Here is a 25,713-nt window from a genome sequence, read left to right on the forward strand (position 1 = left end):
TGGAGAGAAAACAACTTAGAAATACGCATTTATACGTTTTACAGGTTTGGTCGTTTTAATTCAACGAGCAAATAGCTTGCTACTGCTCTGCTGCGTACATACTAGAAGACTAGTGCACCCTGACTCAAACACGCCTCCGCAGAAAACAGTCGAAACTCAGGTAACGTTAGCTACACTGCAGAGAAAAAAGGGCAACGCTACGTTAGCTGAGATCGCCTTGTTGTAACGTTGCAGGGTTGACAGGGTTCATCGGTGTCTACATATCCCCCCTAAGACCAGCCCATGGTGGGGAGTATTAATGGAAGTTAGCTACTATAGCTAGTTTAGCTAGCTAACGTAAAAGGTTACAGTAACAGTTAACTTGGACTTTTCTAATGTTTGTTTCTTCAATATTGGCTCAAGAGTAGCTAAATCGCCAAGTCGTTGTCAAGAAGGTCAATTTGTACGTTACGTTTTAGTTTCGGTTGCGGGTGGGAAAGTGACAGGTGTTGTTGTCAGTCCTTGTCCAAACATAGTTGAAGCTGGGCTTGTCAGCTAACGCTAGCTAGCTGCTATGATGAGATAGTTCATAGCTAGTGTCGTGTGTGCTGGTTACCAAAAACAGGAATAGCCTATCTAACGTTACAGATAGAAGTGTCAAGACAACATTTAGACAGTTTATGCCGTGCCGTTTCAATTGCCTATTTAAATTTAGTAAGCTACAGATCAACCATCCGTTGATTGCCAACAAAACTGAGTAACRTTAGTTATTGATTGGAGCCATTCCGCTACAGTTAGCTAGCTAACGTTAACCGTTTAGCTGTAGCACGTTAACGTTAGTTACGTCAAGTTTCAGCCTGATTTTTAAAAATCATGTCTTGACTCTCAGCGTCTCAAGTCAGCCTGAAACTTGATGTAGCCTAGCTAACYAATTTGCCATCTTTATTAGCGTCGRACAGTKTTYTAGCTATAKGTTAAACAGCTGATTTGACAGYGTCTGCTAGCCTAGCTAGCTGACCAATTCGACCTCGAATGCTCTCTGTACACCCATTGCAACACTTTCTCCCTCCCAGCCATGCTCGTGTGCTTACTGGTACCCTCTGGCACATTTCTTTGATCTATCTGTTCTTGCAGCACCAATACAGTCTTGCCCCAGCGTCAAATATAAGCAATGCTTCATAAAAGTTGTAGCTTGTCATTTATCCAGAAAGGTTAGGTGCCAGTAATATTTTTGTCTGGAAAATCATATTGGATGCAAAATGCTGTTCATCTCTGCTCATCTCTTCATAGTTTGTGTARGCTAGCCTATGTCTTGCAAACTCATGTAGGCTAGTTGTCATTAATATGCCTCTCATGTTGTGGTTTGTTTGTCTAGGTGCTGGGTTATTGTAAACACTGACACCCTCCTGACAGTCCAAGTCACTCAGGCCCCCCTCCCTTAACCCCACCCGTTCCCCTCCCCTACCCCCTTCCACGACCATCCCACCCTTGACTATGAATGAGGTCAGCATAGTCCGAGAAGGCTGGCTCCACAAGAGAGGTGAGGGCTYGCAATTTCTTATTATTCACAGCTAATATAATCACTTTCATAACACAATTTCTGACAAAGCCAGGCAGAGACGCAACCAATCCACATTGTATGTAGTTGCCACTGAATGTACATTGTGGCTGACCTCAGACTAGGCTATATGAGAGTACTCAAGCCCACTTGTCTCTCTGTGCAGGTGAGTACATTAAAACTTGGAGGCCGCGCTACTTCATCCTAAAGAGTGACGGCTCCTTCATCGGGTACAAAGAGAAGCCTGAGCTGTCCGTCCAGAGCTTGTCCCCGCTCAACAACTTCTCAGTGGGAGGTGAGGGTCCTTCAAAGGGGAAACTTTATTGTTGATGTCCCGTGCTCTTGCCTCCGGCAGTGTTTGTTATTTTTCTGGGTGTTTAGAGCCACCTCTGCACATAGCATTTAAATGAAATGTTTGTGTTTTGAAGGCTAGATGTTGCTTTGGGGGTCTTCACACACTTCACAAATTAAATGAGGTAAAAACACGGGATTGCGGCATTAAAACATTCGTAATGCCGTAATCCCCCCTTTTGTCCCAGAATGCCAGCTGATGAAGACAGAGCGGCCCAAGCCTAACACATTCGTTATCCGCTGCCTSCAGTGGACAACAGTCATCGAGAGGACCTTCCATGTGGAAAGCAATGCAGAGAGGTAAGGAGGGGATAKGGGCAACTACGAGGTGTAAGAATGGGCCTATGGAAGGGGTAGATAAGAGAGTGGGGAGGAGGGATAACAGTCTACATAGAGGTGGAGGGAGGGATGGATATGTTTCTGTGTAACTCATCTGCAAAAGTGGTTAGAAGGAATTCTACAAGCTCACTATGGTGTAGTAATTGCACATCATTTGGCTGTGTGTGTCAGAGAGGAGTGGATGCGTGCCATCCAGGCGGTGGCCAATAGGTTGAAGGTGCGAGAGGAGGAAGAGCCCATGGACCTGTTTGGCTCTCCCAGCGACAACAGCAGCATGGAGGAGATGGAGGTGGCCATGTCCAAGACCCGCTCCAAAGTGGTGAGTGTGTTTCTATGACATGATAGACAACATGTTCACTCAGATTATTCTTCCAATATGGTTGGGTGCTAAATCCTGGTTTGTTCCTACCAGTGGCGGTTGGTGACATTTTTAAGATGAGGGAGGATRATACATTTTTTTTATGAGCATGGCCTTATTTCTATTACAGCATATTGGATGACTGTCATTCATATTCCATTCACCCAGCTCAATGTAACATCGATAGGTTTAGGCTACTACATGATACTAGAATTTTCCATATACATATCATGAGGTTGCTACAACCTAGCTTATGAATGAAAGTTTCAAAGTTTCCATTTACTTCCGTTTACGAAACGTTTTTTAATAGAATCTGTGGAATGAATCATACACAAACAGTTCACTTTCATAGCAGCTACATACAAACCGCTGGATCATTTTAGTTGTAGAATTCCTTMTTGCGTCTACGCACTTTCCTCCTCTCACCTTTTCCGAGCCAAACCTTCATATCATAACTGCTACACACAGCCTACATCGTTTTCATCATATTAAATTGTATTTGTCACATGCGCCGAAGACAACAGGTGTAGATSTTACAGTGAAATGCTTACTTACAAGCCCTTAACCAACAATGCTTTAAGAAGTTAAGAAAATAAGTGTTAAGTAAAAAATAAATAAGTAGAAAATAAAAGTAACAACTTAAACAGCAACAGTAAAATTACAAACAAGGCTATATACAGGGGGTACCGGTACTGAGTCAATGTGCGGGGCAGCGGTTAGTCGGGATAATTGAGGTAATATGTACATGTAGGTAGCAATTAAGTGACTATGCATAGATTATAAACAGAGAGCAGCAGCGTAAGAGGGGTCTGGGTAGCCCTTTGAGTAGCTGTTCAGGAGTCTTATGGCTTGGGGGTAGAAGCTGTTTAGAATCCTTTTGGACCTAGACYTGGCGCTCTGGTACCGCTTGCTGTGCGGTAGCAGAGATAACAGTCTATGACTAGGGTGGCTGGAGTGTTTGACAATTTTTAGGGCCTTCCTCTGACACCGCCTGGTATAGAGGTCCTGGATGGCAGCAAGCTTGGCCCCAGTGATGTAMTGGGCCGTACRCACTCTGTMGCACCTCTGTAGTGCTTGCGGTCGGAGGCCGAGCAGTTGCCGTACCATGCAGTGATGCAACCAGTCAGGATGAGTATCTAAGGACACATGGTGAATCTTTTGTCTCCTGAGGGGGAATAGGCTTTGTCGTGCCCTCTTCACGACTGTCTTGGTGTGTTTGGACCATGATAGTTTGTTGGTGTTGTGGACACGAAGGAACTTGAMGCTCTCAACCTGTTCCACTACAGCCCGTCGATGAGAATGGGGGCATGCTCCGTCCTCCTGTTCCTGTAGTCCACAATCATCTCCTTAGTCTTGATCACATTGAGGGAGAGGTTGTTGTCCTGGCACCACACGGCCAGGTCTCTGACCTCCCTATATGCTGTCTCATCGTTGTCCGTGATCAGGCCTACCACTGTTGTCATCGGCAAACTTKATGATGRTGCTGGAGTCGTGCCTGACCATGCCGTTATGAGTGAACGGGGACTGAGCACGCACCCCTGAGGGGCCCCCGTGTTGAGGATCAGCRTKRCGGATGTGTTGTTAACTACCCTTACCACGTGGGGGCAGGCCGTCAGGACATCCAGGATCCATTTGCAGAGGGAGGTGTTTAGTCCCAGGGTCCTTATTGATGAGCTTTGAGGGCGCTATGRTGTTGAACGCTTAGCTGTAGTCAATGCATTCTCACATACAGTTGAAGTTTACATACACCTTAGCCAAATACATTTAAACTCAGTTTTTCACAATTCCTGACATTTAATCCCAGTATAAATTCCCTGTCCTTAAGGTCAGTTAGGATCACCACTTATTTTAAGAATGTGAAATGTCAGAATAATAGTAGAGAGAATTATTTATTTCAGCTTTTATTTCTTTCATCACATTCCAGTGGGTAGGAAGTTTACATACACTCAATTCGTATTTGTTAGCATTGCTTTAAATTGTTTAACTTGGGTTAAACGTTTCGGGTAGCCTTCCACAAGCTTCCCACAATAAGTTGGGTGAATTTTGGTCCATTCCTCCTGACAGAGCTGGTCAAGTTTGTAGGCCTCCTTGCTCACACGGTTTTTCAGTTATGCCACAAATGTTCTATAGTATTGAGGTCAGGGCTTTGATGGCCACTCCGATACCTTGACCTTGATGTCCTTAAGCCATTTTGCCACAACTTTGGAAGTATGCTTAGGGTCATAAACCCATTTGCGACCAAGCTTTAACTTCCTGACTGTTGTCTTGAGATTGTGCTTCAATATATCCACATAATTTTCCTCCTCTATGATGCCATCTATTTTGTGAAGTGCACCAGTCCCTCTTGCAGCAAAGCACCCCACATGATGCTGCCACCCCCGTGCTTCATGGTTGGGATGGTGTTCTTTGGCTTTCAAGCCTCCCCATTTTTCCTCCAAACATAACGATGGTCGTTATGGCCAAACAGTTGTATTTTTATTTAATCAGACCAGAGGACATTTCTCCAAATAGTACGATTGTTGTCCCCATGTGCAGTTGCAATCCGAAGTCTGGATTTTTTATGACGGTTTTGGAGCAGTAACTTCTTCCTTGCTGWGCAGCCTTTCAGGTTATGTCGATATAGGACTTGTTTTATTGTGGATATAGATACTTTTGTACCGTTTACTCCAGCATCTTTACAAGGTCCTTTGCTGCTGTTCTGGGATTGATTTGCACTTTTCGCACCAAAGTACGCTCATCTCTAGGAGRCAGAACGAGTCTCCTTCCTGAGCGGTGTGACGGCTTCGTGGTCCCATGGTGTTTATACTTGAGTACTATTGTTTGTACAGATGAACGTGGTACCTTCAGGCGTTTTGAAATTGCTCCCAAGGATGATCCAGACTTGTGGAGGTCTACAATTCTTTTTCTGAGGTCTTGGCTGATTTCTTTAGATTTTCCCACAATGTCAAGCAAAGAGGCACTGAGTTTGAAGGTAGGCCTTGAAATACATCCACAGGTACACCTCCAATTGACTCAAATGATGTCAATTAGCCTCTCAGAAGCTTCTAAACCCATGACATAATTTTCTGGAATTTTCCAAGCTGTTTAAAAACACAGTCAACTTAGTGTATGTAAACTTTTGACCCACTGGAATTGTGATAGTGAAATAATGTCTGTAAACAATTGTTGGAACAATTACTTGTTTCATGCACAAAGTAGATGTTCTAACCGACTTTCCAAAACTATAGTTTGTTAACAAGGAATTTGTGGAGTGGTTGAAAAATGAGTTTTAATGACTCCAACCTAAGTGTATGTAAACTTCCGATCAACTGTATGTATTCCTTTTGTCCAGGTTGGAAAGGGCAGTGTTGAGTGCAATAGAGATTACATCATCTGTGGATCTGTTGGGGCGGTGTGCAAACTTGAGAGGGTCTAGGGTTTTTGGGATGATGGTCTTGATGTGAGCCATGACCAGCCTTTCAAAGCACTTCATGTCTCCGGACGTGAGTGCMTCAGGTCGGTAGTCATTTAGTCAGGTTACCTTAGTGTTTTTGGGCACAGGGACTTTGGTGGTCTGCTTGAAACATGTTGGTATTACAGACTCAATCAGGGACTGGTTGAAAATGTCAGTGAAGACATGCTCGGAGTACACGTCCTGGTAATCCGTCTGACCCTGCGGCCTTGTGAATGTTGACCTGTTTCACATCAGCTAYGGAGAGCGYGATCACACAGTCGTCCGGAACATGCATGTTTGTGTTACTTGCTTCGAAGAGAGCATAGAAGTAATTTAGCTTGTCTGGTCGGTTTGTGTCACCTGGCAGCTSGCGGCTGTGCTTCCCTTTTGTAGTCTGTAGTAGTTCGCAAGCCCTGCCTCATCCAACGAGCATCGAAGCCGGTGTAGTACAATTCAATCTTAGTCCGATATTGATGCTTTGCGTTTTTGATGGCTCGTTGGAGGGTATAGCGTGATTTCTTATAAGCTTCCGGGTTAGTCTTGCTCCTTGAAAGCAGCTCTACCCTTTAGCTCAGTGTGGTTGTTGCCTGTAATCCATGGCTTCTGGTTGGGGTATGTACGTATGGTCGTCATTGATGCACTTATTGATGAAGCCAGTGACTGATGCGGTTTGCTCCTCAATGCCATCGGAAGAATCTCAGAACATTTTCCAGTCTGTGCTAGCAAAACAGTCCTGTAGCTTAGCATCTGCTACATCTGACCACTTTCTTATTGACCGAGTTACTGGTGCTTCCTGCTTTAGTTTTTGCTTATGAACCGGAATCAGGAGGATAGAATTATGGTCAGATTTGCCAAGTGGAGGGCGAGGAAGAGCTTTGTACACGTCTCTCTGTGTGTGGAGTAAAGGTGGTCTAGAGTTTTTTTTTCTTTTTCTGATTACACATTTAACATGCTGGTAGAGATTAGGTAGAATGGAAGTTTCCCTGCATTAAAGTCCCCGGCCACTAGGAGCGCCGCCTCTGGATAAGCATTTTCCTGTTTGCTTATGGCCGTAGACAGCTCATTGAGTGCGGTCTTAGTGCCAGCATCTSTTTGTGGTGGTATATAGACAGGTACGAAAAATATAGGTGTAAACTCTCTTGGTAAATTGTGTGGTCTACGGCTTATCATGAGATACTCTACCTCAGGCGAGCAAAACCTTGAGACTTCCTTAGATTTCGTGCACCAGCTTTTGTTTACAAATATACATAGGCCGCCGCAGAAGACGCTGTACTATCCTGCCGAGAAAGCTTAACCTGCCATCTGTATGTTAATCATGTTGTCGTTCAGCCACGACTCTGAAACACAAGATATTATAGTTTTTAATGTCCCGTTGGTAGGATATACATGCTCGTAGTTAGTCTATTTTATTATCGATTGATTGTACGTTGGCTAATAGGACCGACGGTAAAGGTAGATTACCCTYTCTGCGACGGATCTTTACAAGGCACCCGGACCGTCGTCCACGATATGTCTTTTCCTCCTTCGAATGACGGAGGTGAGGGCCCTGTCGGGCGTCCGAAGTAAATCCTTCCCCTCTGACTCGTTGAAGAATTCCTCCAGTACGAGGTGAGTAATCGCTGCCCTGATATCAARAAGCTCTTTTCGGTCATAAGACACGGTGGCAGAAACATTATGTTCAAAATAAGTTACAAATAACGCAAAAAAAACATACACGATAGCACAATTGGTTACGGGATCGTAAAACAGCAGCCATCTCCTTCGGTGCCATTTATTATCCATTTTATATTAGCTTACGTCATAGTTAGTTAACATAGCTACTAGAACTAACGCGTTAGTAAACCTGCTACAGTCATGCAGTATAGTCATCAAGCAGTTTAGCAGTTACATCGGCAGGCCCCGGTGGCAATAAATTAATAAAACCAAAAGCTTACCTTGACTTGGAAGAGTTCCAGTGTTGGATAGCCAGCTAGCTAACATAGCATGCCTCTGTTTGATCCTTGTGTTTGAGTAGGCTAAAATAGTTAGCTGCATTCGCTAGCTAAGTCAACGTGACAAAAACATCTCTCCTTTGTGTCAACTACTCACCACATTTTATGAACTGCAGTGCTAGCTAGCAGTAGCTTCTGCTTTTAGTACTAAATCCATTCTCTGATCTTTTGATTGGGTGGACATGTCAGTTCATGCTGCWAGAGCTCTTATAGACTTCTAAACTTGAAATATGAAATATCCTTGTTCATGGTATGGAGGGAGAGAGGGGAATTTACGTTCTGTCTGAACATGTTATTGTTAGACATCAGGTGTCCTATGGAAAGGAGAAGGCCCACAGCCTGGTTTCTACCCCAGAAGTTAATGGTTATCTGTAGGAGGAATGTATATGTTGGAGTCAATTAAGTTTGGATATGGCTTGGAATGTTACTGAGTAAGTGAAAGGCCATCACATGGTGGCGGTCACGGATAAGGGTGGAGAGCTGTGGATTAGTGAGGAATGGGTGCCGAGGTCAGGTCACATTAAGGGAGAAGGAACCGTTTATTACCCACATCACTTATTTTCCTGCCTAGCAATAAAGGTGTAATGTTTAGCGAAGAGGAGGAGACTTTACCTAAAGTGTGGTGTATATATATATACACTTGTGCTGGTGGGAACATGTCTTTGTCTGTTCAGCTGTCTGACCCATTGGGTGAATAAACTTGGTTTGAACTTTTTATAGTTGTCTGTTAGGTTCTAAATAAACAGAGTAAAAACTAACAGCCTCCTAGGTATTAGGATTGAAGAAACTGTACCCTGAGGAGGATGGGAACTAGCTGTCCTCCGGCTACACCATGGTTCTACCCTACAGAGTGCTGTTGAGGCTACTGTAGACCTTCATTGTAAAACAATAATTAATTATTTGGTTACCTGTGACTATATTTAGTATAGTTTGTGTTCATATGCTAGCTGGGGACCCCCCCCGAATTATAATTTTTAAATAAATGATTGGGTGGATGAATCAACCTGTTCTGAATATTGGGTGGGGACATGCCCCCCCCCCCATCCCCCGTGGCAATTTCGTCTATGGTGTGAGAATGATCTGTTGTAAGGTATCATAGTTCATCATCAATGTGTTTTGGCTGGGCTGGGTTACATAAGATAAGATGTTTGAATTTTCAACCCTGTATCTGTGTTGTCAGACGATGAGTGACTTTGACTACCTGAAGCTGCTGGGGAAGGGTACATTTGGCAAGGTTATCCTGGTGAAGGAGAAAGCCACCGGGATGCACTATGCCATGAAGATCCTGCGCAAGGAGGTCATCATCGCTAAGGTAAAGAAATAGGCCTAACCTATACCACTTTACAGTGGTGAAGACTACTGGCCATCAATTTATTGKGGAATGACGATCCTTTTGTATTAGTCCTAATCTATTTAGTCCGATTGTCCTGTATAAGGCATTTTTAGGTGGTGAGTGGTATATTTCATCAATAAGGCCCGAGGGGGTGTGGTATATGGCAAATATACCACAGCTAAGGGCTGTTCTTATGCGCAACGCCACGCGGAGTGCCTGGATACAGCCCTTAATTGGCCATATACCACAAMCCCCCTAGGTGCCTTATTGCTATTATAAACTGGTTACCAATGTAATTAAAGCAGTAAAAATAAATGTTTTGGCATACCCATGGTATACGGTGTGATRTACCACGGCTTTCAGCCAGTGAGCGTTCAGGGCTCGACCCACCCAGTTTATAATTAGTTATAAGCGAAKGGTCTAAGTACTGTGTTTTGGTGTTTATTGTTGCTGTGAAAGGCTGGCCCTCTGATCTGATTTGTCTAAATGTGTGTCCAGGATGAGGTTGCGCACACGGTTACAGAGAGCAGAGTGTTACAGAACACCCGGCATCCCTTCCTCACAGTGAGTGTTCTGTGTTACTGTCAACTCRTTACGTGTGCTGGTCCAAAACAGAACACCCACACATGCTGTTTATTTATAGGAGGGCTTGCGGGATGGGAAATTGATCAATTGTCTCATTCCACTCTTCCAGACACTGAAATACGCTTTCCAGACTCATGACCGATTATGTTTTGTGATGGAATACGCCAACGGAGGAGAGGTGGGTGTCCCAATGTCACACACACACAAACACATGAATGTGTCATTACAGTTTTATCAATTGCTTGAACACTGATTGWAACTGGTATCCGTATGGCCAAAATAACAACGTTTTTTTACGTAAGTTTGTAATTTCACATTGTTTTCATGCTAAATGCTAAACACTTTTTTTGCAAAACACTTGACACAAATCTCCATTACAAGAGAGAAAAAACAAAATGTGCACCCCAGGACCAGGATTAAGAAACACTGATCTGGTGAAATTACCATTTGATGACGAATGATACCATTGTTGGATTCAGATAGTTTGGTGACATGTGTTCTAAGGGTGTTGGTTTGTTTTGTAAAATAAATATTCTCATTGACAACTTAGATGTAAAGCTATGGAGGATGGTAGCTGACTCTATAGCCACTCCTATCTGTCATGGTAGCTGACTCTATAGCCACTCCTATCTGTCATGGTAGCTGACTCTATAGCCACTCCTATCTGTCATAACTTTAACCTGAGCATAGAGGAAAGTAATATGAGCTTAAAGGAAAGTGCTTGTTCTCAGGCCTAGAGGGAAGCAGAAGTCATTCCGCTACCCAGGAATGGTAAAGCGGCCTTTACTAGTTATAATAGCAGACCTATCAGCTTGCTGACAGCTCTTAGCAAACATTTAGAAAAATGTTGTTTGACCAAATACAATGCTATTTCGCTGTAAACAAATGAACAAGACTATCAGCAAGCTTAGAGAAGGGCACACATGTACTGCACTGAAACAAATGACTGATGATTGGTTGAAAGAAATTGATAAGGAGATTGTGGGAGCTGTACTGTTATATTTCAGTGCAGTCTTTGATATTATTTCAACCTCTAACATATTGTGGATTCAGAGCTATCTATCTAATAGAACTGAGGGTTTTCTTTTAATGGAATCTTCTATAATGTCAAACATGTTATCCTCTCTGGTACCAGTGGGACGTCCCACCTCGACAACAGCCAGTGAAATTGCAGGGCGCCAAATTCAAAACAATAGAAATCCCATAATTAAAATTCCTCAAACATACAAGAATTATCCACCATTTTAAAGATAAACTTCTTGTAAATCCAATCACAGTGTCCGATTTCAAAAACGCTTTACTGCGAAAGCACACCATGCGATTATGTTAGGTCAGCACCTAGTCACAGAAAACCATACAGCCATTTTTCCAGCCAAAGAGAGGAGTCACAAAAAGCAGAAATAGAGATAAAATTAATCACTAACCTTTGATGATCTTCATCAGATGGCACTCATAGGACTTCATGTTACACAATACATGTATGTTTTGTTTGATAAAGTTCATATTTATATCCAAAAATCTCAGTTTACATTGGCGAGTTATGGTCAGAAATGCATTCTCAAATAAACATCCGGTGAAAGTGCAGAGAGCCACATCAAGTTACAGAAATACTCATCATAAACATTGATAAATGATACAAGTGTTAAACATCCAAATAAAGATAAACTTCTCCTTAATGCAACCGCTGTGTCAGATTTAAAAAAGGCTTTATGGAGAAAGCACACTTTGCGATTATGTTAGGTCTGCACCTAGCCCAGAAACCCATACAGCCATTTTCCAGCCAAGGAGAGTGTCACAAAAGTCAGAAATAGCATTAAAATGAATCACTTACCTTTGATCTTCATCTGGTGGCAYTCCCAGGTCTCCATGTTAGACAGTAAATGTTCGTTTTGTTCGATAATGTCCCTCTTTATGACCAAATACCTCCTTTTTGTTCGCGTGTTTTGTCCAGTAATCCGAATGCTTAAGGCGTGTGCACTAATTTGACAAAGTTTTAAAAGGTACAATATAAGTTAGTAGAAACATGCCAAACGATGTTTAAAATCAATCCTCCGGTTGTTTTTGTCATAAATAATCAATGATATTTAAACCGGACAAAAACTTTGTCAATAGGAAAGGAGAAACAAGAAAGGCAYGTTCCCGATCAGGCGCATGGCTGATGAATAGAAATTTCCACTGGCCACTGATTGAAAGTGCTGTATCTCCCTCATTTTTCAGAGTAAAAGCCTGAAACAATGCCTAAAGACTGGCCACATGTAAAGGAAGATACAGAGCTCRTGAACTGGGTCCTAAGTCTTTGTATGGTGGATAGGCTTTCAATGGAAAAACAGCMTTTCAAAATAATAGTACTTCCTGGTTGGATTTGTCTTGGGTTTTTGCCCGCCATATCAGTTCTGTTATACTCACAGACATTATTTTAACAGTTTTGGAAACTTTAGAGTGTTTTCTATCCAAATCTTATTATATGCATATCCTATCTTCTGGGCCTGAGTAGCAGGCAGTTTAATTTGGGCACGCTTTTCATCCAAAATTCCGAATGCTGCCCCCTAGTGAAGTTAAGTCTTGTATCGCAGGGAAGCTCTCTAGGCCCTCTACTCTTTTCTATTTTTACCAATGACCTGCCACTGGAATTAAACAAAGAATGTGTGTCCATGTATGCTGATGATTCAACCACATACGCGTCAGCAACCACAGCTAGTGTGAAAGGTATTTTAAGTTTTGATGTTGTTAGTGCATTTAGCAAGAGAAATGTTTTGTTTTGGCAAACACTTGCAGTTTAGTGGCTGTTGCAAAAATAGTGTTCAAGCGATCAAGGACTTTTAAAAAATATTAAAGCATCTCAAATTAATAATTTCCCCTTTTCACACTCTCTTGCTGTCTTTTTCCCTCCAGCTCTTCTTCCACCTGTCTCGGGATCGCGTGTTCACGGAAGACCGGGCCCGTTTCTATGGCGCTGAGATTGTATCTGCGTTGGAATACCTCCACTCTCGTGATGTGGTATACAGGGACCTGAAGGTAAGCACTATCTGTGTTGATTTTGTCCTGCTCTTCGCTCCCTTCATACATCAAAGGATTTTGTTTCTTCAAATTGTAATAATAATCATGCCTTATCATGTAAATTCTCAAGACGTTTACAAAAGTACCATTGACCATTCTCACAATTGTTGGTGTGACATGTGAAGAACAACTTTTTAAAATCAATTGACACCCGGAAATGGGATGACCTGGATGGCTGATTCCGTTTGCTAGCTAGCCATCAAGATCATCATATAAGTAGGTGTTCTGTCAGGATGCAGACTGATTAACTTATTCAACTGTAACCTTTGATGCTAGTGAAACCACCAGGCACTCTGTTCTAATGTCTCATCCATCCTGGTGTCTTTTCTCAGCTGGAGAATCTAATGCTGGACAATGACGGACATGTTAAAATCACCGACTTTGGGCTATGTAAGGAAGGTATCACGGACGGCGCCACCATGAAGACCTTCTGTGGCACCCCAGAGTACCTTGCACCGGAGGTGAGGGCACGGTGCTGGGCATGACTAGTGATCAGGGACACATTATTCCATTTGTTAGTCTTATGTCTGTGGAACTTGTTCAGTTTCTCAGTTGTTGAATCTTATGTTCATACAAATATTTACACATGTTAAGTTTGCTGAAAATAAACGCAGTTGACAGTGAGAGGATGTTTCTTTTTTTGCTGAGTTTACAGCCTACAGGAGAATGCTCATTGCTAAAATAACACACCTGCCTGATAATATGAACCCTGTAGTCTATAGCCTTTTTAGAACCAGCCCTAAACTTATTTTTGCCAACATGGGCTCATTTCTGGAAAGGAATATTAGCAAGTGTGTGGTGTGCAGACYTCAAAATTGGTATTAAATTGTATTCCAAGTGGCATTAAAAAGGTCTTAAAGTTTTAAATTCAACTTCATGGAACCTGCAGATATCCTGCTTAAGATTGGTTCTCTTATCTACTGATTCTCCATTGTGTTTWAAAAAAAACTTAGTCTTAACGCAGTGAGTATTTAGATAGGAGGTATCCTACTGWATGCTAATGTCATCAATCAATTGCCTATGTAATATTGATTTTGAAGGCCCCCATAAAGTGACTAAGACCGTTCTTCCCCCTTACCTCCCTGCACGTCAAGGTGCTGGAGGACAATGACTACGGTCGCGCTGTGGATTGGTGGGGCTTGGGCGTGGTCATGTACGAGATGATGTGCGGTCGGCTGCCCTTCTACAACCAGGACCAYGAGCGGCTGTTTGAGCTCATCCTCATGGAGGAGATCCGCTTCCCCCGGAACCTGGCCCCCGAGGCCAAGGCGCTGCTCGCAGGCCTGCTCAAAAAGGACCCCAAGCAGAGGTACGTCGTGGTGGGGTTGGGATATGGGTCTGTCTGACTGGCCTGCTCAGGGAGGACACCATTTGTGTTAGGCTGGGTGTCTGCTCAAGAAAGGTGTGTGTGCGCTCATGATTGCAGGCCGGCCCACACAGCCCCTAATGTAGTAGAAAATACTGGTGAGAATCAAGCTGGGTTCTCTGATATTCTGTTGTTTATTGACAGGTTAGGGGGAGGACCCGAGGATGCCAAAGATGTGATGTCCCACAAGTTCTTCACCTCCATCAACTGGCAGGATGTGGTAGATAGGAAGGTGAGTGAATGTAGGCTGATAGATTAGTGGTACTGAATCAGTCAAATGGTGGCATTCCAGGTCACTTTGTTTGCAGTTGCACTTGTTTGACATCAACTGCTGAATGACTGATTCCCAAATGATCTTGCATCATCAATAAGTAAACTAATTAGCCTTGTCTGAGCTAGAACGCCCCATAGGGCAGGAGACTATCACTTGTTTCTGTAGCGTGAGGCAGCTTGATGACAGGGTGCTAGTATTTCGCAGGGCCTAAAGCGAATCCTTTTCCTTAATGCTGAGTGCTAAGCAGAGAGGATCCCGAATCCTTTTCCTTGATGATTGGAATATGTTCAGAGACTCTGGCGATACCATCAACAAGCTAACCACCTCCGTCGCCGGCTTCATAAGGAAATGCATCTGCGAAAGTTGTCCCCACAGTGAAGGTTCGCTGCTTCSCCAATCAAAGGCCCTGGATTAACACAGAGGTTGGAGCTAAACGAAAGGACAGGGCTACTGCACACAGGGCCATCGCAGACAACCCTGAGGCTACGGCTGAGGACAGGAATAAGTACAAGAAGTCCTGCTACGACCTCCGCAGTCATCAAACGAGCAACAGGACCATATAGGAATAAAGTGGAACTATAATACACAGGCTCCGACCCCGTCGCATGTGGAAGGGGCTACAGTCCGTTACGGATTACAAAGGAAGACCCAGCCGTGATCTGCCCAACGATGCCTCTACCAGATGAACTCAACCCATTTTATGCACGCTTCGACAATAACAACACCATACCGTACGTGAGGGCCACCACTGGGTGATCTCTCTCTCCGAGGCCGATGTAAGGTCTTTAATCAGGTCAACACTCGCGGGGCTTGACGGTATTCCAGGGCATGTTCTCAGAGCATGCGCAGATCAGATTGCAGGCATATTCTCTTTGACTGAGTCTGTAATCCACACGTTTTAAGATGACCATCATTCCTGTTCCCAAGAACTCCAAGGCTTCATGCCACAATGACTACCACCCTGTAGCACTCACATCTTTAATCATGAAGTGCTTTGAAAGGCTGGTTATGGCACACATCAACTCCATCATACCAGACACCCTAGACCCACTCTAATTTGCATACTGCCCAATCAGATCCATAAACGACGCAATCTCAATTCCATGCCACACTGCCCTCACCCACCTATACTGAACAAAAATATGAACGCAACATGTACATGTGTTGGTTCCATGTTAAATGAGCTGTAATAAAATATCTCTAAAATGTTGCACCATTTTCCTTTTTACATTCKCTGTTAGTGAGCATTTCTCCTTTGCCAAGATAATCCATCCACCTGACAGGTGTGGCATATCAATAAGCTGATTAAACAATGTGGTCATTACACAGGTGCACCTTGTGCTGGGGACAATAAAAGGCCACTCTAAAATGGGCAGCTTTGTCACACAACACAATGCCACAGATGTCTTGTGAATGTGACATTAAAACTTGAAACTAGTGCCAAGCAGAGAGGCATGAGGTCCCATTTTCAGAGTCTGGTATGACTCAACCTATCAATCTCCAGGCGGACACTTTAACCATAAGGCCACAGAGCTGGTTGCATCATAGATCGTTATTATTTGTAGATGGCAGTCAATCAKAATTTACCCACAATGCATCACACATYTGATGCTCTCGAACTCGGCCAATATCAATATGTTTTACAAGTCTTTTGAGATGGCATAGGAAAGGCTGGTACTGTGATGTCCACTTCTGGATGATTTAGCCAATCTCTGCTCTCTCCCTCCTCAGCTGACTCCGCCCTTCAAGCCTCAGGTGACGTCGGAGACCGACACCCGCTACTTTGACGATGAGTTCACGGCACAGACCATCACAGTCACACCTCCAGACAAATGTGAGTTTGTGTGTGCGTGTTTATGCGTGCATGTGAGTTTGCAAGTGTTTTTATTAGTGTGTAGCTAGGTTTTCATTCAATTGGCGACAGATGTTCACAAGAATATTCTAGAATGTACATAAAAACAAAAGGAGCATCAAGCTCATCACTSTGCACTTTCACCACCCTGTGAAGTTCAGAACTTATTTCATCTGTAGCCTAAMAAACGGCATGCTTTCCTGAGTCGTACTGGGTGGACCACACACACCATATCATTGTGTGACTCCCAAGTTTGTTTTGATGTGGATATTTGAGCATAAAGGCATTTCCACTGCCATTTCTTGCATAATTCATTTTACTGACACAAAAAAATCCTGGAAATTGCCAGGGACATCACGATACTTAGGTGCCGATATGTATTGTGATTCTCATGATTCTATACGCATTGCGATTCGATGTTCCAAACATATTGCTTGAATAAAAAGACATGAGCAGGCTCAAGCACATGCGAAAACAAGTTGGGTTTTTTTGTTGGTTTTTTCAGTCAGGTAAATAAGTGCTGAAAACAAAATGTCTTCCTATTTAAAAAGATCGAGAACAAGCTATGAATGAAAAATACTTTTTGGTGCAGGTACATCCAACTAGCGATATTGTCTTTATGATATATCGTCAAAAATAGTATCCCGATATGTAACAGTATAGATATTTTTCCCCCCCTATCAATATTGTCTAGCGTATTTAGTTTGACATTTGGAAAGTTGACTGACAAATTTGCTGTTTCCATCATGTCTGTCGTGACATTTTTTTAAATCCGACATATACTTTACTCGCATTAAAAGGTTGGATGGAAACCTGATTTGTGCCACTATATGCCACCAGCAGGGACGTCGTTACGGCGCTGACACTGACTGTTTTCTCTGTTTTCCAGATGACAATCTGGACTGTGAGGACCCCAACCAGCCAGCACACTTCCCCCAGTTCTCTTACTCCGCCAGCATACGAGAGTGACAGTCTCCACCATACACACACACACTGGAGAGACACATACCGCATCAGCTCACACACTCGCGTCCACACTTATAAAAAAAGACTGCAGTCTTGAGACACCACAGGCTGATGGATCTCTGGTTACAGCAGGGATCTGAGTGCCTAGGCTCGCAGCCATCTTGTCTTCTCAAACTTCGCCTACACTATGGTCATGCACAAATGCAGCCTGTGAACCGCACAGGACCTCACGTCGTCAGCAGCAGTAGCACATCAGCCATGCACAGGGAGGACCTAGGACCTATAGGTGGCGCTATAGGACACTACTGCTCCTCAGATTTGAGGCACTGATCTCTCATTTCTTTCTTTTTCTCTCGCTCTCGCTCTTTCTCTGAAACTCCCTCTTTCTATCTCCCCTTGTCCCTCTCACACTAACCCAGTAACTCACACGGCTGGGTGGAAGAAGAAAAACAAGTGGTTCTTGTTTTCAAAAATGAGAAAAATATTACACCCCCCCCCCTCTCTCTCTCTGATTGTTACAGTTGATAAGGAGTCATATTTCTGTGATTTATTCAAGTGCTCTTTTTCTGGAACTAGCTGTTACCAATAGTGTTGAAGTGGTTCTACTGGGCAAGGAGGGGGGYGGGGTGGTAACAATTAAGATGTTTCTCCCTCAATGTGTTTGACTGTGTGCTTGGGAGAAAAGAGATACAAAACTGAATGTCTGCGTTTCGTGTGTGTGTGTCAGAGTGCGGTCGTGTCGGTGTGTTTGAGCTAGCTGATTGACGTAAACTTGCCTGACGCGTATCAGTAGATTAATTTGCCACGTCACACTACACGGATGTTTCCGACACAGTGCTCAAGAACCTACTCTGGAATATGAGAAGATGCAGGACAGAGTACTACCATGTAACTGTAATCCCAATGAAATGAACTAGTATTACGTTCTTGTTTCTGACTGATTGTTGTGAATAGAACAATAAGTGCTACAGAGAAAAGGAATGGGATTTAGGGAATCACTGTACATGTACATTTGTAAAACCCTGTTTTTAATTAAGGACTGGTCTCAACACCTCTGCTCTGAGACACACCAGCCATATGATTTACAAGGGTCGACTAGCACTTGGGCTGTGTTTACACAGGCAGCCCAATTGATATCTTATGACCAATCACAGATCTTTTTCAGAGCTGATCTAATTGGTCAAAAGACCAATTAGTGAAAAGATCAGAATTGTTCTACCTGTGTGAACTCAGCCTTATATCCTTAGGCAGACCTMCTTCTACTCAAATTATAAGATTTGTATGTTTTATTGTTATCTTGTTTCGCGCAGGTATTTTTTTCTTTCAATTGTCATAAACATCTGCTGTACTATCAGAAATGGCCACACAGGTGTTGATGAGTGGATCAGTGACGGGTTGCCGTTCTGGTCACAACACCAGGTGTGTGTTGAATGTAATCACGCCTGCTCCTCGTTGCCTGGTGTCTCACTGCTGACTGTTGCTGGTCGTGACAAGGAGATCCAGGTTGTTCTCAAAAATGTTCTGTTAGTCATGTGAGCCTTGTGTCCATTGTGTGCCATTTTGAAATCATTTCTGAGAGGAACTTTTCTCTGTATTCCACCTTGCTGTTTTCCTGACCCCTTTGAAGACATTACTACTCATTTAAGAAAACCATTCATAAATGTCTAAATGAAAGTAAGTCTGTTTCCCCTGACTTATTTCAATTAAAGGATCCTATTGTATGTCTTTTTTTGTTTTATACTGTGTGTGTGTGACAAACCTGTATGCATGTCACACCTGTCTGTTCAGGCTTGCATGTGTATTGTATAACCCCCCTCACACACACACACACACACACACACACACACACGTAACATACTCACTTGGCGGGAACTGTAACAAGGCTCGTATAGCGAGGATCGCTTCATGGCACAGACTACTCAGCCCCTCACATGTCCAGACCGTGCATTCCCCACGGTCGCCAACCCACTTCTGACACTAGCGTAGCGAAAGACGGGGCAGGGAAGCGACCAGCACCAATTGAGCAGTGTTTAGAGGTTAAGTGTTTTGCTCTAGGGCACAACAGCAGGAGATGGCAACTAAGTTACTGATACACTCCYGACCAGATTATTACCTGTTGGTTTCAACCAGCAAACCCCCAGTTATCCTCTCTAACCTCTAGGCCTGCGTTTCCCAAACTCTGTCCTGGGTGGGGCTTGAATATTCAAATGAACAAATAGGCAGAGAGTAGCCTACATTGTCTAATTCTCTGCATGGTGTTAATAATTAATTTTRTTTTCTAAGGTGGTTTCTTGAATCATACAACAAAATACAATGCAATTGACAGTCACCTATTTGGTMCATAGAGTTAGATCAAGTAAAACATAAATTAATGTCAAGCCCTTCATAATGGCAAAACATGTTTAAAAGTCATGTAATGTAGGCCTGCATTGAACACCACATATAGGCTACTGTAGGCTATATCAGTGACCGACCAACTCAAATTGGTATTATGTAGCAAAATTTGTGTTTTTTAAACTTTGGATAAAAGTAGAGACTCAGAGCAAGAAAATTGTATATCGTACACTACAGTTGAGGAACAATTGGAAAGTAATTTTGCTTTGAAAGTTGATAAACTTGTAAACTCACTTTTGAGAAAATGTTTTGGTACTACTACTGGAGAGACCTCCTTTGTCTACACCCATTCAGCATCGTTCACACCCTCTTAAGCGTTAGCCCCACCCATCTCTTTAAGGGTTGATCCAAGGTTTCTTTACTAACAGCAGCAGTCAAGCACCCAAGCTAACTTGCTAGCTACATCCAGACACAAATGAGAACAATAGCACGTCTATTTCGCATCCCCAGCTGGCATATTCTGTCTGTTCACAATTCACCTGTAGGAACATAGCATCTCTCAACCCCCGACAACAGAAAGAGTTGGCCACTAGAGATTGTTTCTGAGGAAATTACCTCTGCCCTCGACTTGCTATTAAAACCGATTAATTAATCTCTTGCACCGCTCACTTCTAAAGTGGATATCTACTCAACCAAAGTGGAAAGTTTGGAGACAGCAGCCAACGTGACAGATGGGCTCCATGACCTGGAAACAGTGCAAACTAAGCTAGAAGGGGAAATGAATCTCCTAAAAATAATCACTCGAAAATCATTCCTGTACATTCAATGTGCGGGTCACAAGATATGAAACTGATGTGGAACCCAACTTCTTTCATGAGCAATCTTTTCTATGAACTGTTTGGGCAGGAGAAGCTGAGAAGCTGGGCCGTTGATGAACATTGGGTCTGCTCCGGGAACGGAGCTCGGTGTATGACTGTACAAATCCACAGTTTTGAAGTCAAATGGCAAATTGTTCGCCAGAATAGGAGCAGCATCTACCCAGATCTGAGTGCCGAACTGCTGAAAGAGAGAGTGACATACAATGATCTGAGATCCGAGCTACGGAAGCTAACCCTGAGATGCGGCTTCATCCACTCGGCAAAACTAATCTTGACCTTCCAGAATACAACACACACGTTTTCCACTGCCAAGGATGCTCGAAACTTTTTCGAGAAGCACATCAAGCCCAACACACAAGGGGACAAGCCGACAGATCTAGGCTAACCCAAATTTGACTGGCTCAATATTCAGGTATGCTATCCACGCACAATCACGCAGCCTTGGCATTGAAGATGCTCTCAGCATAAGTCAATGAGGGCATTCCCTCAATTGAGTAAAATTAACAGTATTATTATTATTATTGCTGAACATTGGACTTCGATATTATTATATTGCCTTTGGTACAGGACATTTAGACAATGATGACTCCATGCAAATGAATGAACGATGGACAAGATATTATTGAAGTGTCTATGGTTGTTCCTTGTGGGACTACAGCACATTGCATCCCTATGGGCTAAACTGTTTAGGAAAGATAGCCAGTCCCATATGGGCTACCACATTTTTTTATTCTAGTGAAGGCTTTCTCCCTCCATTTACACTGCTGAATKTATCTCTCAAGGAGGACTTGGCCTGTAGGCCATGATTAATTATGATGAACATCTAAACTGAACAAAAATATGAATACAAAATGTWAAGTGTTGGTCCCATGTTTCATGAGCTGAAATMAAAGATCCCAGAAATGCTCCATATGCCCAAATCAATCAAATATATTTACAGTTGAAGTCGGAAGTTTACATACACTTAGGTTGGAGTCATTAAAACTAGTTTTTCAACCACTCCACAAATGTCTTGTTAACCCACTTACACACAATAGAACCGATATTTGCCTGATAGCAATTTTCTATCTACTCCACTCAGAGTCTCTATAGGGCTTGCACCATAAACAGCCCAAGGCTATACACACACTTAAGTTGCCTGTCACATTTGACAGTCATCACAGCAATATCAACAGCAATATCAATGGTGGAGATTTGACTCTCTATGAACAGATGAATCCAACTGTACTGTACTGGATCTGCCTGCTTCTCCGCAGATGCGGAAGGGCGATTTTGCCGGATGCGGTATATTGAGATGCAACCCACGCAAAAAAATATATATCTCTAGCTTAAACAGACTGATTTTTATGTGGATTTTTTATAATGTTAATTCGATTTCCAACGGGGCGCAGAAATTGTAGGTGAAGAGTTAAAGAAAGATTTTTAAGCCTTGGTACAATTGAGACATGGATTGTGTGTGTCATACATTTGAAGGGTGAATGGGCAAGGCAAAATATTTAAAAGGATATGAATCCCGCTAGCGGGACAACTTCCGGTGAAACTTAAGGGTGCGCAATTCAAATAAATAATCATACATTTTATGGATTTTAAACATTTATGTACATATAAGTGTCTTATATCGGCTGAAAGCTTAAATTCTTGTTAATCTAACTGCACTGAAAACATGCAGTGAAAACATGCCATGCGATTGTTTGAGGGCGGCACCCCATGTCAAAATGTTTTTCCACTGGCACAGTCTTCATACATTCACAAATAACGATTAAATATTCACTTACTTTTTGAAAATCTTCCTCAGATTTGTCATTCAAAGGGTCCCAGCTATAACATGTAGTGTCATTTTGTTAGATAAAATCCTTCTTTATATCCCAAAAAGTCTGTTTAGTTGGCGCCATCGATTTGAGTAATCCACTTGTTCAACGTGCAGAGAAAGGAATCTGAAAATCTACCCCTAAACTTTGTTTCAACAAGTCAAGATACATTTCTATTCACTCCTCAGATACCCTAAAATGTAATCAAACTATAATATTTCTTATGGAAAGAAGTATGTTCAATAGGAAACCGAATTTAGCAGGTGCGTCATTTCTTCATGGTCGCGGGCAAACGCGAATTTCCAAGACTGTGTCCTTCTGCTAAAACTGATATTTCTTATTCGTTTTTGAAGTCACAAGCCTGAATCCTTGAACATAGACTACTGACACCCTGTGGAAGCCATAGGAATAGCATCCAGGGAGCTAATTTTCAATATGACCTTACTCTTGCATTTCTAAGAGGATGGTCTCTCCCCCCAAAAAATCTGGTTGGTTTTTCTTTGGATTTTCTCCTACCATATCTATTGTGTTATATTCTAAGACATTATTTTAACATTTCTACCAACTTCAAAGTGTTTTCCTTCCAATGGTACCAAGTATATGCATATCCTGGCTTCAGGGTCTGAGTTACAGGCAGTTTACTTTGGRCATGTCATTCAGACAGGAAGTGGAGAAAAAAGGAGCCTAGCCCTAAGAAGTTATTAACAAACTATAGTTTTGGCTAGTCGGTTAGGACATCTACTTTGTGCATTACACAAGTCATTTTCCCAACAATTATTTACAGACAGATTATTTCACTTATAATTCACTGTATCACAATTCCAGTGGGTCAGAAGTTTACATGCACTAAGTTAAACAATTTAAAGGCAATGCTACCAAATACGAATTGAGTGTATGTAAACTTCTGACCTACTGGGAATGTGATGAAAGAAATAAAAGCTGAAATAAATCATTCTCTCTACTATTATTCTGACATTTCACATTCTTAAAATAAAGTTATGATACTAACTGACCTAAGACAGGGAATTTTTACTAGGATTAAATGTCAGGAATTGTGAAAAACTGAGTTTAAATGTATTCGGCTAAGGTGTATGTAACCTTCTGATTTCAACTGTATAAGCCCTTATTACATCAGCCGATGTCACAAAGTGCTGTACAGAAACCCAGCTTTAACCCCAAACAGCAAGCAATGCAGGTGTAGAAGCACGTGGCTAGGAAAAACTCCCTAGAATGGCCAGAACCTAGGAAGAAACCTAAAAGGGACCAGGCTCTGGGTGGCCAGTCCTCTTCTGGCTGTGCGGGTGGAGATTATAATAGAACATGGCCAAGATGTTCAATTGTCATCGATGACAGCAGGGTCAAATAATAATAATCACAGTGGTTGTAGAGGGTGCAACAGGTCAGCACCTCAGGAGTAAACGTCAGTTGGCTTTTCATAGCGACATTCAGAGTATCTCTATCGCCCTGCTCTGTCTCTAGAGAGTTGGAACAGCAGGTCGGGACAGGTAGCACATCCGGTTGAACATAACGGATGATATCCGCAGCGTCAGAACAGGTCAAGTCTGCATATCACGTTATCAAGATGACAGCAAGGGTCGATAATAATTATTACAGATGGTTCGTAAATGTCAGTTGGCTTTTCATAGAGACGTCTATCTGTTATAGTTAGCAGTAGGGGTGTAGTCAGTTGGTGCTTTTCATAGGTGAGAGACAGGATTCTTAAACAGCAGTATCGCGGAGCAGCTAGCACGTCCAGTGAACAGAGTCGAGGTTCCATAGCCGCAGGCGAGGACGATTGTAGAACTGGAACAGCAGCATGACCAGGCTGACTAGGGACAGCAAGGAGTCATCAGGCTCGATAGTCCTGAGTCATGGTCCTAGGGCTCAAGGTCCTGCAGAGAAGAGAAAGAGAAAGGGAGAGAGAAGGAGAGAGAGAAAGAGAGAAAAAGAGAGACAGAGATTTAGAGGGAGCATACTTAAATTTACACAGGACACTGGATGAGACAAAGAAATACTCCAGATATAACAGACTGACCCTAGCCCCCCCGACACTAACTAAACTATCTGCAGCATACAATGCAAGAGCTAGAGACAGGAAGGGGTCGGAGGGATACACTGTGGGCCACCAGTCCGATGATACCCCCAGACAGTGGCAAAAAAGGCAGCAATACACCACCACCCCACTTTGCCAAAGCACAAGACCCCACAGCACTAGAGGGATAACTTCAACCACGCCATAGCTCAAGAAGCAGGTCTCCCCTAATCTGCCATGCTCGTCTTCGTCCTACCAGGGTCCGTATAAAACGCTGACTGCAGTATCGACTGTGTGTAACTAGACATTCAGTGGGAAATTGCAACTCCCTTGCAATGGCCAATTGGACACGCTGAGAAATGTGCTTGTTCCAGGTAAAGAAGCACAGGTTTCAACTGTACTGGGAAGATGGCGTTGTGTGTGCGAGCGGTTTGCAGATGTCAACGTTGTGAACTGAGTGCCCCATGGTGGCGGTGGGGTTATGGTATGGCCAGGCATAAGCTACGAACAACGAACACAACTGCATCTTATCGATGGCAATTTGAATGCACGGAGATACCGTGACGAGATCCTGAGGCCCATTGTCGTGCCATTAATCTGCTGTCATCACCTCATGTTTGAGCATAATGCACAGCCCCATGTCTCAAGGATCTGTACACAAGTCCTGGAAGCTGAAAATGTTCTAATTATTTCATGGCTTGCATACTCACCAGATGTGTCACCCATTGAGCATGTTTGGGATGCTCTGGATCAACATATTCGACAGCGTGTTCCAGTTCCAGCCAATATCCAGCAACTTCGCACAGCCACTGAAGAGGAGTGGGACAACATTCCACTGGCCACAATCAACAGCCTGATCAACTCTATGCGAAGGAGATGTGTCGCGATGCATGAGTCAAATAGTGGTCACAACAGATAGTGACTGGTTTTCTGATCCACAGCCCTACCTGTTTTTAAGGTATCTGTGACCAACAGATGCATATCTGTATTCCTGGTCATGTAGAATCCATAGATGAGGGCTTAATGAGTTAATTTCAGTTGACTGATTTCCTTATACTGTATGATCTGTAACTAAACTGTTCCATGATGCGGTTATATTTTGGTTCAGTGTAGATTATAGACTGCATTTCTTGCACCTACCGTCTTCTTTTTCATTMTTTTGTACATAGTATAGAGCACATACATTCCTAATACAGTTGTATTMCAGTCACTAGGKGGT

At 42.9% G+C, this 25,713-nt stretch overlaps 1 protein-coding gene across 1 annotated transcript; it reads left to right on the forward strand.

The window, feature by feature from the left end:
• Positions 1-17,931, forward strand: LOC111950092 (RAC-beta serine/threonine-protein kinase). Its single transcript, XM_023967445.2, has 14 exons — positions 1-160; positions 1,355-1,519; positions 1,704-1,832; positions 2,077-2,188; positions 2,399-2,546; positions 9,190-9,321; positions 9,841-9,906; positions 10,037-10,105; positions 12,820-12,942; positions 13,317-13,445; positions 14,079-14,293; positions 14,495-14,582; positions 16,356-16,458; positions 17,366-17,931. The coding sequence occupies exons 2-14, from the start codon at positions 1,474-1,476 to the stop codon at positions 17,443-17,445; spliced, it is 1,440 nt and encodes a 479-aa protein (XP_023823213.1). The 5' UTR covers positions 1-160; positions 1,355-1,473; the 3' UTR covers positions 17,446-17,931.
• The last annotated feature ends 7,782 nt before the right edge of the window (positions 17,932-25,713 follow it).

This window comes from Salvelinus sp. IW2-2015, linkage group LG23, assembly GCF_002910315.2.
Source record: "Salvelinus sp. IW2-2015 linkage group LG23, ASM291031v2, whole genome shotgun sequence".
NCBI classification, from domain to species: domain Eukaryota; kingdom Metazoa; phylum Chordata; class Actinopteri; order Salmoniformes; family Salmonidae; genus Salvelinus; species Salvelinus sp. IW2-2015.